Below are 12,853 nucleotides of genomic sequence, written 5' to 3' on the forward strand. Positions count from 1 at the left end.
ACACAGAGACTTATTTGGAGCTGGAGACGGACAGCCAGAAACCAAACCCCAAAACCTTTCTGATGGCCATGTAATAGGCAGCAAATCCACATTACCAGACGTTACAGAGACAGATACATGATCATAAGCTGTCACGTTACAGAGCGTTCTCAAGACATTGTAAACATTACTGCCATGATAAGACAGACCTCTATTATGTTACTGAAGGCAGCTGAGACTGTTGCTGGGTTTAAGGAGATTGCCTTCATTTAGACTTTAGACTGCTATCAAATTGTGAGACTGCTGTCATATTAGAAGAAACTTCCAGATACTACAGTCAAAATAACCCCATACCCGGTTACTGGGAATAACTGAACTTCCAAAGCATGAGCAAATCATTCTGGCCTGGGTGAAGATCCCAACACGGAAAGGACTGGGGGAAGATTTCAAGGCCAGCGAAGGAACTTGATTACAGAAGAGACAACGCCTATTCCTTCTGCAACAAAGAACCTGCCTGCTCCCAAAGTTTTACTTTTTTATGTTCCACTTTAAACTACAAGAATCTGGTGCATAGTTGCTACAGACTACTGGAGATTGTAGTCAATGTGTAGGTGACTGCTATCAGATTACTGGAGACTGCACATTACGCTACACAAGACTGTTAGTCACAGCAGACTTCTAGAGACTACTGTTACATGTTGCAGACAATGGGTATAAACTGCTGCTGTGTTGCTGGAGACTGTTAAGAGGCTGATGATTTTATTTTTATTAGAATTTGCTATTTTACTTTCCCTATTCCTGTTCTGGTGACACCTGTAAAAGCCGAGCTCATCCCATCAAATTCAGCTAAGCCATCCATGGTCATCAGTATAGAGAGGGTGAATCTCACAGACAGCAATAAAAACCTGGCTGAGGTTCTAACTTCTAAATTTTTACCAATAAAGTTGGATTCAGTTGCACAAAAATTCCACTGCCAATACTAAACCTTGAAAGGAAAGTGACTACAGAGAACCTAAAAGGAGCAAAAGCAAAACGTGTTCACAGCAGCATTATTTAACAAGAGTGCGCACTTACATCAGAGTCCGGAGCATGCATTATCTGCAAGAGATGTCAGTCTTAGATAGAACACCACTCCATTGTGCGCTCCCCAACCTCCCACCACTATCGGATCATTTCCTCTGTGGTTTTTTTAAGGATAAGAAGTGAAGTTGAAGTACTTCCTTAGTGAAAAGGGTGATAGGATGTTTCCTTCAAGGAGGGGCCTGGGTGCAGCCGTCTTATCAGCACTAATGTCAACAAGGTCCAACTTCCTGCAACACTTCAAAGGGCAAAATGTGAATGCGGAGCCTGTAGGGTCGGGGGACCCTGCAAACTCAACACCTGCTGGTTAGGTATTCCGGTGACATTTCCAGACAGGTTCTCTTTCAGCTGGAGCTACAATTAAATTTCTGCAAAAATGTAAATATTTAACTTATTGGAGCAAATGCAAGATTGATATTCCCCACTTTTTTATGCGACAATAAAGGAACATTGAAGGGGATTGAAAATATAAAATATAGGAGGTTGTGTCAGGTCAGCAAATTTGTCAGCAGGTAAAATGAGTAAATAACTATGACAGCGAAAAATGGCCATAGCTAAAAATTAGTCCTAAATTGTAAGTCCTTATAACTCATCAGTTTAATGTTTACCATTATTGGCGGCCCCCAGAATAAATGCCCTCATTCTGGGGTGTGGGGCAATACCCAACAGGGTTGGTACGAAAGTGGCACCCAATGCACACATTGGTGTCTGTGCATACCTAAGAAAGAAAAGGCAGCGTATGTACGATGACGGCACGATCATACGGAGCTTCCAGCTCAGCAACTGAAGATTTTGCAGTGAAACAGATTTGTCTGTATGCAAACAGCGTGAACATTCAGCTTCACACAGGCCGAGGCTGGCGTAGGCTGCAAATAAAAACTGTGGGTGGTTTAATAAAACATTAACGAGCCTTGGGGTTGACACAGTTCCCCTGGATCAGGCAGAATGGCAATTCGCTGAGGCTGGATGAGAGTGCTGATGCGATTACAAGGCTGAGGTGCAATACCATGGCGCGACAATCATCTCCAGACTTCATGAAGACACACGGACACCGGAGCTATCTTTGATAAAACTGTACGCAGGCAGGGTGTTTATTGTGAAGTGGACAAGTGATGTCCCTTCTGCAATAAAACAAACTTACCGGCTTGTGCGGAATTTTAAATGCAAATGTTGCATCTTATCCTATTAGCCATTCAGCCTTGCACAATTGCACCACTTCCTCTCCTGGACTGAAGTTGCTCTGAATTTACTGCATATTGAAAGCTACTCACGTTAGAAGCTGCAGCAAGCTTCTTTTACAGGTGTGTGTGTGGGGGGCACGTCTAGCCCCTCCCTCCACACTTTGATTGTGTCTGGCTCTGCCCCTTTCATTTATTGGATCTCACTCCTTTTAATTATGGAGACTCAACATCACCTGAGGACACACAACTGGTCTAGAATTGTCCCGATGTCCACCCATCAAGGCAGTTTTTTATTGGCATATCTCCTCCTAGGAGACCACTCAATGTTTGTATTAGGACTGAGGGCTATTGCAATGTTTTACAGGAAGTTATGTGTATCGTCAACATAAGTGAATTTTTTTCCTATTTATTCAGGGGTGGCAGCCCCTGTATAGTGACCACCCAAAAACTGCTGGGTGGTTACGAAAAGGTGCCGGGTGGTGCGCCCAGCTAAAAGGTTCCGGGGAGAACACTGCCCTAGATTCATTGTTAAACTGTTCCTGTAAATGATTAGGTTCAGATTCACTATCTACACTAAAGAAGTTTTGTGAACGACCCTCCTCCATATTCCTATCAGTACAAGGACGGCGAGTAGATGAACAAATACAAAGTACAATACTAAACCTGCACTATAGACTATTGCATCTCCATTTCCAACATCTCGCTCTTCCTCCCCGTCACTCCTGATTTCAATAAACGAGAAAGGAATGAGAGAAGATTGTGGCGTAAGCAGCTCGTCTTCATAAACCCGCGATCACCGATGTGACAAGACACCAGAAAACGCTTTAAAGCCGCCTCTTCTCTCTCCTCTCAATATAAGAAGACGCTGCCTGCAGGGACAATATGCAGAATGAAGGCATTGGTGTTTGCGCTGACGAGACCAGCGCATATCATTTCCATCTCGTTCAAATTCCTGTTTCCCTCTAAAGGTTCAGGAAAGCAGATATACCACTGACCTAAAGAGGACCGGTCACTGAGGGATATGTAAACGGCCATTGCTGACCAGGATCTTTAATATACAGAATGCACGGTTGGTGTTCGGATCCTCAGCCTTTAAAGAGGAACTATATTCTGCATACTAAAATGATGAGCATGCAGGATTCCTATTGCAGGACGACAGGTGAAATCCTTGCCTGTCCAGGTTTCAGTACCAATATTTTTTTAATATGGGCTTTGCTCTTCTGTAATTGGACCCCATGTTGGCTCAATAATATGGCTAAATCCATGGCTTTTATCAGCCAGCTGGCAGGTGTAGGAGCAGCTCATCAACCCTGATTTTTATTAGCAGAGATAACCAGAACTGACAGAGGCGGCAGTGATAAAACATCAAGGAATTCACACATCTGCCACCATTCAATTACTGCACAGATATGGGGCCCTGATCATAACCCAACACCTCTATCCAAATAATGGGAGCAAAGTCATAGACAAACTTCATTACTCCAGAGCTGCAAGTCTGGCTTCATTCAAGAGGCCCTGCCACCAACCTAAAACAACACAGAAATCAAATGTTTGCAGGAAATTTACTTTACCTAGAGATTTTTTTTTAATTTACTTGCAATGCATCTTTCACTTCACTTTTATCAGTTTGCATGATCAGGTCGATCATCATTGCAGAAATGGAACAGCGATGTCCTTTCTGCAATAATGTGTCTGATCACTCCGAGTTTCTAGCCATAAAGCTGAGCTCCGCATGAGCACAATCCTGGCTTACCTTGAATGTGCTGGGATGAATGGAACTCCTGTGTCATGGTCATCTTGGCACGGCCAATCAAGATGTACAAAAAAACATCTGCAGCAAGGAGAAGATTGCAGCACCCTGCAGATTGGTGCTTTGCACAGATTACATTTTGGTCACCTCAAGAAAGGTCAGCGGTAGACAGCCACCATCTTTCCTTGCTGGTCATTCACCTCTTTTGAGAGTGTCTACTTTCAATCTGTGTTGGCCCAGCTCCTTCTCCCTACATAACATTTTATGTAGAGCGAGGGGAATAGAGTCAATGAAATGACAACACTGTCCGCTGACACGACATCCAAGATGGCAGCACCCAGCAACAGTGTGGGGGCAATTGAATGTCAACACAGGAGAAGTCTTTACAGATAAACTGTTAATCCTGCCAGAAATCCACTGAGGTTCAAACTTCCTGTAGATCAAATATCAACTAAATATCAAAATCCCACAAGGGATGCAGTGTGTGCAGCAAATCTAATAGGGAGCTCCCATAGCCCTGTGGTCCACATCATCCCCACCTCGATCAGATTAGTAGGGAAGAATATTGCGTACATGATTTCCAACTATAAATGTGTTATTCAGACTGAGTGCAAAAGGGGCTGCAGATCTGCATTGTATACAATACCATCAGCATGACCTGGCATGTTCTGGATGTGATCAGAAATGTATTATTCCCCCTATTACAGGTTCACTTTAAAATCTCTGCCCTCCCCCGTAATGTCTGTGGCGTCAGTAGCCCCAGAACAGAGAATTACACTTCAATGAGCGCGTCTCATTTCACAAATTCATTAAGGCGGTTAATTGCTCGACTTATGTGGAGTTAATGAATTACAGCTTTGTTTGGTTATTGGGAAGAGGCGCCATGAGCAGCGTCAGTCTGCAGAAGGACGGAAGTCGGCAGGGGGCAGAGGAGGACTTGCAGAGGGGAAAAAAAATGAAAGGATGATTCGGATGCTTTATTGCGACTCTTCCTCAGAATGCCATTCATTGCCTGAATTCCGTGAACACCTCAACACTCCTGCACCACCGTAACAAGTCCTTGGTGACTTCTGTAGCTGCAGACACTGTGGAGAAGTTCATCCTCAATAAAAAAAAAAAAAATGTAAATATAACATGGGCATTTGCATTCCTTTTTTGCAGTGCTCATGCAACAAGATCAGAAAACAAAATGCCACATGTATTTTGTTTTATCATAAGAGCCACTGTACTGTGAAAGCTGTACCCAAAAATAGAGAGGTCTGGCCTGTGGTCACCCTGCATCCTATCCCTATTACTGATTTGCCATGTCCTGTTCTGCATTGTCCCTGTGTGTAGAGGTGGCCACCTTAGCACAGACAAGGCTTTGCTTCCTCATCTCTGAATTGTCCCCTCAATGACTGATAGGGGAATACTGAATAGGGAGGTTTGACGGAGGACATACAGATCGACAGAATGGTTGAAGCAGAAAGCTCCTTGCATTGCAGGTCCTCAGGTACAGCTAACCCTCCAGCAAGGAGAACAGTGAGCAGCACAGCAGGGACATCAAACCTTAGTCCAAATCTGATGATTCTGGCAGTCAGGTAGCTGTACTGTGGAAGATTTCACAATGCAGAGATGAGGATACAGAACAGGAAGGCGACAGCTCAGGCACTATAAAAATATAAAATAGCAAATCTTCCTTATTGAGCTCAGGCCAACCAATTGAGTGAAATTTTATGAAAATCAAGAAAAATCACCACCATATCTGACTGAATATCATTTGACACTGGTGATCACTGCCATAATTGTAATGAAGAAGTAGAAATCAGAATATCAGTCACGTATACATTTGTACAGGACAGACAGGTAACAAGTGTTTGCGTTGCACTGTGGGTCGATAAAGTGCAGTGCATGGTCTGAGTTCTGAGCCTGCACCCTAAGATCCAGATTAAAGATACAGCTATGCCCAGACGTACCGGAGTCTCCTGCAATATTCTAATGGCAGGTGCTCTTTACACATCATTTATCGGTAGACCTGCTCTGGGAATTACACCTCCAGGAATGCAGCGACACCCCCAGTGCGGCTGTTTCCCCCCAGCTGATAGGTAATCAGAAAATCCTCAATGAGAAGAGAAAAGATGGAGCACGCAAATTCATGTGAATGAAGGATGACATTTGTCACAGTTCCAGGCCTGGCAGAAGATTCCACCCCCCCCCGCTGCAAGGCATATCAAGGCGTCCTTTGTGCGAATTCTGCAGGCTGCATGTTACGGGTGGTCACTTAAAGAGTTTACATTAATTACGCAGAGCGAACAGCTGCCATGCGAGTGTCCCGTTAGCCTCAACCGGGTGCAGGACGATTGCCTCACCAATGCAGAAAAATGGCTCTCAGCTCCGTTTATTCCTGGATAAGAGTCCATGGATTCACCCATGGTGCACCCAGCACTAGTCCCAGGGTATTGGATCCCCACATACAAACAGTCTGTTTCAAAGCTGCATTAGAATCTGCAGCCAAATGCTGGGTGCATCATTGGTATGCAGAATTCATGAATGAATGCCAATAACAACTCGCAAAATACACCTTTAAACATGATGGCGGTAGTGGCTGATTGCTCGCTCGGGCTAAATGTTGCCCTTCATGTGGGTAGCTGACAACAACCCAGAGCAGCCAATATGTATCCCATAGTTCTTCCCATTAGATTAGGTTATAGGCCTGAATTTTTTAAGCACCTGACCATCTGACTTCTACATGAACTTGTTGAACATCCCATTCCAAAACCATGGGTGGTCCTATTAACTAAAAGGTGTTCAGTAGGTTTGAGGTCAGGGGTCTGTGAGGGACACTTAGGTTCCTCCACACCAAACTGGTTACGCCATATTATGGATTTAATGTAAAACCTGGCTGTCTGCAATCTACTACAAAAGGGCTTTGATTAAAGGACCATACAGGCTTACATGTTTCAGGCTGGTCAGTCACAGCTATGAAGCCTATATGGACCTTAAATATTGCTTAGTTTGGAAAACATTGTGCTGTGCCGGCTTATACATTAGAATCATTGTGGGTCCAGAGATTAAGGTCAATGCAGATAGGAAGTCAGGGATGGTTGGCTGGCTTTGTACCCCAGGGCACAGTCATGGTGGAAGAGAAAAGGGTCTTCATTAAACTGGGACCACAAGGCTCAAGGAGCACAATTGTCAACCTCTTTTAATATAATAACCTCACCTACCTATCTTTCTGTCTCTTAAACCCTCACTACTCACCCACCCGTCCATGCCCCCCTTTCCTAGAGTGTTACTTCCCCCTTCTCTTGAGTTGTAAGCTCTTCGGGGCAGGGTCCTCTCCTCCTCCTGTGTCACTATCATATCTGTCTGTCATTTGCAACTCCTATTTAATGTACAGCACAGCTAATATGTTGGTGTTATATAAATACTGTTTATTAATAATAATAAAATAATAATAATTGGTGCTAAGTGGGGAAAAAATACCCCCCTTCCACCCTGTTTATAGCGAGGTAACAAGACTGTCAGGTTGACTGCAGCTTGTGCTGCCCTCCAAGCAATGCAGGCACCACCACATAGGGGTCAATCAGCTGAAGGAACCTTTATCAGCCTCTAAAGGAGGCACAAGGCTCCACGGATGTGTGGTTGGTGTAAATGTCATTACATACTATGCCAGTCATTGGAGACACCAAATGCCATTATTTGGAGGAATGTCTTCATATAGAGTAACACTGGGTAGGGTCGCATTAGAATAAAGCCTGCTCAAAGTATTGTGGGTGAAGTCCTACAAAATGGGCTAATATGACCACATATCGCAGGATAGACTCCAGCAGACACTGCACTCCCAATCTCTGTCTCACCACCAACACATCCGCCCGCCATCATTCCAGCAGTGCCTGGGGATCACTAACTTGTGAATAGGGGATTAGAGAGATAATAAGGTTACTGCAGGGTGCAGCTCACAGCCGCAAACTACTTCCGAAACAAACCATTAGGGACTGGGAGGGTATTGTCACGTCTCACTGCTTAATGCATACCAAACATATTTCCATGTACTACAAAGAGTCTCATGTTACACAGCTGGGGAGATTCCGCAGGTCCGATAGCAACAAAGAATCCCCCCAACGACACACAAAGCAAATCCTGCAAAGCTAGCTGCAAATTAGAGAGACCACCGATAAGATCTGTGATTCTTCCTGGGTTGTTTGTTTCTTTCAACCCCCCCCCCCCAAAAAAAAAAAAAAACAGATAAAATCATGCAACCCATAAAGTGCAGAAAGGAAAATATGATGCAATTTAAGTTTTTAAATACATTAGGGATTCCATACACTAGCATGTCGCAGTAACACAGACGCAATACTGTAACCCATCACACACATGTTGGTGTATTGCCCGAGTTGTATGACCCCCAACGCACCTCCGTAACACATTGTTCATCACAAAGCACCGAAGCACACCACAATGCCAGGGCACCCCAAAAAAGGCAGCATAGCTTAACTTACATTAGTTGCATTGCAGACTATTCATTGTGAATGGAATGGCTAAAGCAGCGCCACAATATGTGGTGGTGTGAATGAGCCTTAAAGGACCCTAAAGACGCAAGATTTCTAGAATCAGCTAATGGTCATGGGAAACGATCTAACATCAGTGCAGATGTCCCATGCCGTTGTGCCAAATCACTAAACGGCTCAAGACTAACGGGGACCAGGGGCAGACACAGAGAGGTACATAGTGTGCCACTACACGAGGGCCTCTGGCTCTCCTCAGCCAACAGGGGCCCCAAGTCAGTTTGAGAGGGAGGCCCAATTCCAGTCACATAGAAGCCCACTGCTGGCTACATCCAGCACTGACGTGGACTACTGCAGCCCCTCCAGCAGCGCCTCCTGTTGGTTTCTGATTGCAGTCTATTTCTTGAATGTTATGTGGGGCTGGCAGAGAAGTGGATTCTATTCACTATACCTATTTGCATAAAGGATTGGCTCACCGTTAGCTTTGTTCATCACTAATGGGGACTACCCAAGCCTAGAGCACGGTGCCTCCTGTTCTTCCTTCCTCCTCCCCATAGAACACAACAGGCGATTGACAGGTCCTAAAGCCGTCACCCAAAATGATTACCAATAAATGACAATTATTGAGCATCTGTAGAAGGTTTGAGGGTGTGAATAAAGTTCAGGAGGGCACAAGGAGAGAACATTACCACTGGGACTCATTTTAGCAGGGGGAAAGCTCAAACCTATCCACAAACAGAAATATTTTCCAAAGGAGTAGTTGACGGGTGGAACAGACTTGCAGCAGACAAATGGAGTCCATCAACATGAAGCGACTTCAGATATGAGTGGGACAAACAAAGATCTTTACAACCAAAAACGTTGCACAGACCCTTTGCCGTCATTCCTCCTTTATGTTTCCCATATCAGCCTGCACCAAACTTATTAGGACATCTTTTATCTGATAACATGCGACCCCACCCCTGCACTCATTTCTGTCCTCGCAAAGCTGCATGCCGTCTGCGTTTTCTAAAAGAAGAGGATTCCCCAGCGACAGATGATGTAACCGTCAACACACAGATGAGTCACTTGATTGACGTGGGATTTCGTGGATTAATCGGGAGCTTCGCACACAGCCTGCTGGGTTTTATGCTGCACTGATACAGGGCTGCCCAGCTGTTGTGGAACTACATACCCCAGCATTCCCTGAACAGACCTTGGATGTGTGGCGGTGTAACAGCTGGAGAGGGCCGGGTTGCCGACAGTCCTGGGTCACATTAATACAGTGCATTTAGAGCCGTTTAGGAGACAATGACCATTAATTCTCATAGTGGCATTCGTTGCAATCATTGCGATCCATAGCACTGCTGGGAGACAACTACTGCATTACAAGGAACCCGAAATAAAGAAAAGGTGCAATATGCCCAGCTCCAGCACTTCCACCACAATCTGGGTGACATACTGCCACATGCACAGCATCATGTCTCAGGTAGTTGCAGTGCTACTCTGCTGGACCAGATCTGCGTGTTACATGTTTGCATGTTCGGGTGCTCTATACAGCATCGCCTGAAAAATGGGGGTCTTAAATACAAATTGGAGGTCTACTTCCCTGCCGCTGACCCCATTCCCCTTTCAACTCAAAAAAATTTCCAAAAGGAATAGAGTTACAATAACTTACCTGCTGGTGGGTGGAGCGACAACAATGCTGCATCCTGAGCATGACATTCCCCGCAACAATTCGAGCTCCCAGGATGCAGCAGTTATGTCAACCACAGCTTTGCACCTTTTTTGATTGCAATGGTGGCAGGGGGCTGGTATGCCAACTTCAATTCTCATGGTGTGAATGCAGCCCCAGACACTGTAATCCAGAATAAGAATGCAGAAGTTCAGTTTTTACTTGCTGCATACTTGCCATGCGTCAGCCACTCATAGTGTTGATGTACAAGGCAGTCAAGATGCAAGAATTTCCCAAAGGGGCAGTAATATTTCTAAAAGCCCAGGTTTCTATTAAAGGGGAACTGAGTGAGTCGGGTCCTGATGCTGAGTTTCCGAGGCAGCAATAGCAGCCCAGCGGCTGATCAGTTTGGAAGGTTAACGTAAATCTGTATGTGAAGGAGCTGGGGGGGGTATGTGAATAAGCTTACTCGATGGTGGATAGTACATATACCTCACCTGACCCCATGAGGGGTGGGGCTTATATATAAAGGGCGGGACTTAGACAGGTGGCATTTCAATCTGACTTCACTATAGCAGCCCACACAGAAGGCATCCACACGTACAGCAACTTGGTTTGCTTGCAGAGGACCCAACAAATAAAAATGGTGTCCAACACACAAACTTTGTGCAACGCTCTGTTATGTTGCAGCCCTGAAAAATATAAACCCATGTGTACTGCTGACTATTGGAGGCACCCCGACCAATGCAAAATGTGCACAAAAACTTAGAAGTCACTATCTCTACCATGGCAAGGAGGGGTTGAGAATACAGAGCTACCACTGATCTTAATGCAGGGAGGGGGTCTGTTTCAAAAAATGAGCTTTGTATTAGCTCCCTGCACACCAGATCCAGACAGTTCTGCTCTGTATCAGTTATCACCAGTGGAGCTCTTCTTTAACACATCCTCGCAATAATGCAAGCACACGGAACACAACAGCCAGTGTTGGGGTCTGCATTAAACTTCAGCGATGATGCAAACACCCTAAAGCCAGCCCCCGCCTTGCATTTTGCACAGCATGCACCCAGCGGGAGGTTCAGGCGCTGTCATACCATGAAAGCTGCACATCACAGATCCAGAGCTCAGCTTCTGCTGCAGGGGATGAACACAGAAGAAGTGACGTAATGCTGGATCTATATCTGTGCGCTCATATATATTATAAAAAAACATCACCCCTGCACAAATCTTTCTACAAGAATATAAAATACAGCGATGGCAGCGGGCAGATCGGCGGGAGGTTCTGGTATTCCGCAGGGCGATAAAGCGCCTTTCTTTTTCTTTTTATGAATTGTTCATCTGCAGATCTCCAGCTGGAGGGCTCTGTGCAGCTCAACAATGCAAACCGGAGAGCAGAATGACAGCGCCTGGGGCGATCCAGAGATCTGCAGCAGTGAGCTTGTGCCCAAATCTTAGGGTTCATGGGGGCAACACAGGGTTGGGGTCATGAGTATACGTATTCACCATGCTGGATCTGTGCCCTGGGGTCGAGTCATTGCCCTAAGGGTGGGGGGTATGATGTGCCCTCCAGCAGGGGCGACCGTTGAGGAATTTGGGACTAGGGTCCCTGGCATACTACACCACCCTGAGGGTGACCCATCTTCAGTCACTGGGGGTATAATATGCCACCTGGCTGGCAAAGGGACTGGGCAGGGGGTGGGGCTCAGGAACTGAAAATTAGCATCACTGACATGCTTTAACAACATGAAAGATCTGCCCCCAAAGGGCAACCCTCAGATGTTGCGGAGGGGTAATATGCCACTTGGCTGGCAGATGGATTGGGGGAGGGGTAGAGGCTCAGTGATTGCAGATTAGGGTCACTGGCACACTACGCCGACATGCAAGATCTTAACCCCGGGGGTTCCCGAGCCCAATCGCTGCTGTGTATAAAATGCGCCCCCTGGGTTGGGGATTATGGGGGTGATACAATAAGACACACATAAGTTTACCTTCATATAAGAGCCGGTCTTGCAGTTCGCAGGGAGGAATGTGGGTCTTCCAGCTGCACCCGTCAGGTGGTCTCAGCTCCACTGGGGAGTCGGAGGAGGCGGCATTCCCAGGAGATGGAGCGTCATGCTGCAGCCCAGGGCAGGGATCTCCGGGGTAAAGGGCAGAACAGGTAATCAAGGAAAGGGAAGGGAGATGGACAGGGCTGCAGATATACAATGCTGGGGTGTAAAGGGGGCCTTTAGGAGTCGGGGCGTCTGACAAGTAAATGAAGCTTTGCTGCAGGAGGAAAGGTGAATGTTATGCAACTGTTGAATGTGCAGAATAGGTGAGATGTTTGTACGGGGGGGGGGGGCAGGGCAGGATCTATATATTTGGGGCGCAGGTGTGAAAGAGGAACAGGAGATGATAGGATTTGGGGGGGGGGTTATATATCTGAGAATGACAGGTGATGCTATGGATTCGTCAGATCTTTACACATACGGTGAATCTTTACGTCCCAGCAGACACGCGTTTGTTATATCCAGATGGACCTGACAGCTCCAGGCGATCTATAGAGCTCAATGAAGTACAGGGCTGATAGGTACAATACACAGGTGAATGAGAGAGGTTCCAGCAGGGGGCGGTAAAGGTGACCAGGTGCTTGGAGGCAATGGGCAGGTATGCAAAGGTGAATGTATAGGTGATGGGGGGGGGGGGTGAGGTCAAGAAAGCAATAGTTGGGATTGCACAGATGGGT

At 46.0% G+C, this 12,853-nt stretch overlaps 1 protein-coding gene across 3 annotated transcripts in view; it reads right to left on the reverse strand.

The window, feature by feature from the left end:
• Positions 1-12,539, reverse strand: part of PTPN4 (protein tyrosine phosphatase non-receptor type 4) — a 63,405-nt gene extending 50,866 nt beyond the window's left edge. For 2 of the 3 annotated variants that reach the window (XM_072417935.1, XM_072417933.1), the window contains exon 1: positions 12,117-12,539. In XM_072417935.1, the coding sequence (XP_072274036.1) occupies positions 12,117-12,122 (6 nt within the window). In that variant the 5' untranslated portion in view covers positions 12,123-12,539. Of the gene's footprint in view, positions 1-1,053; positions 1,238-12,116 lie in introns of those variants that run through there. The other variant, XM_072417934.1, reaches the window with a different exon arrangement.
• Between the last annotated feature and the right edge of the window lie 314 nt (positions 12,540-12,853).

The sequence above is a fragment of the Pyxicephalus adspersus genome, chromosome 7 (assembly GCF_032062135.1).
Source record: "Pyxicephalus adspersus chromosome 7, UCB_Pads_2.0, whole genome shotgun sequence".
In the NCBI taxonomy this organism is placed as follows: domain Eukaryota; kingdom Metazoa; phylum Chordata; class Amphibia; order Anura; family Pyxicephalidae; genus Pyxicephalus; species Pyxicephalus adspersus.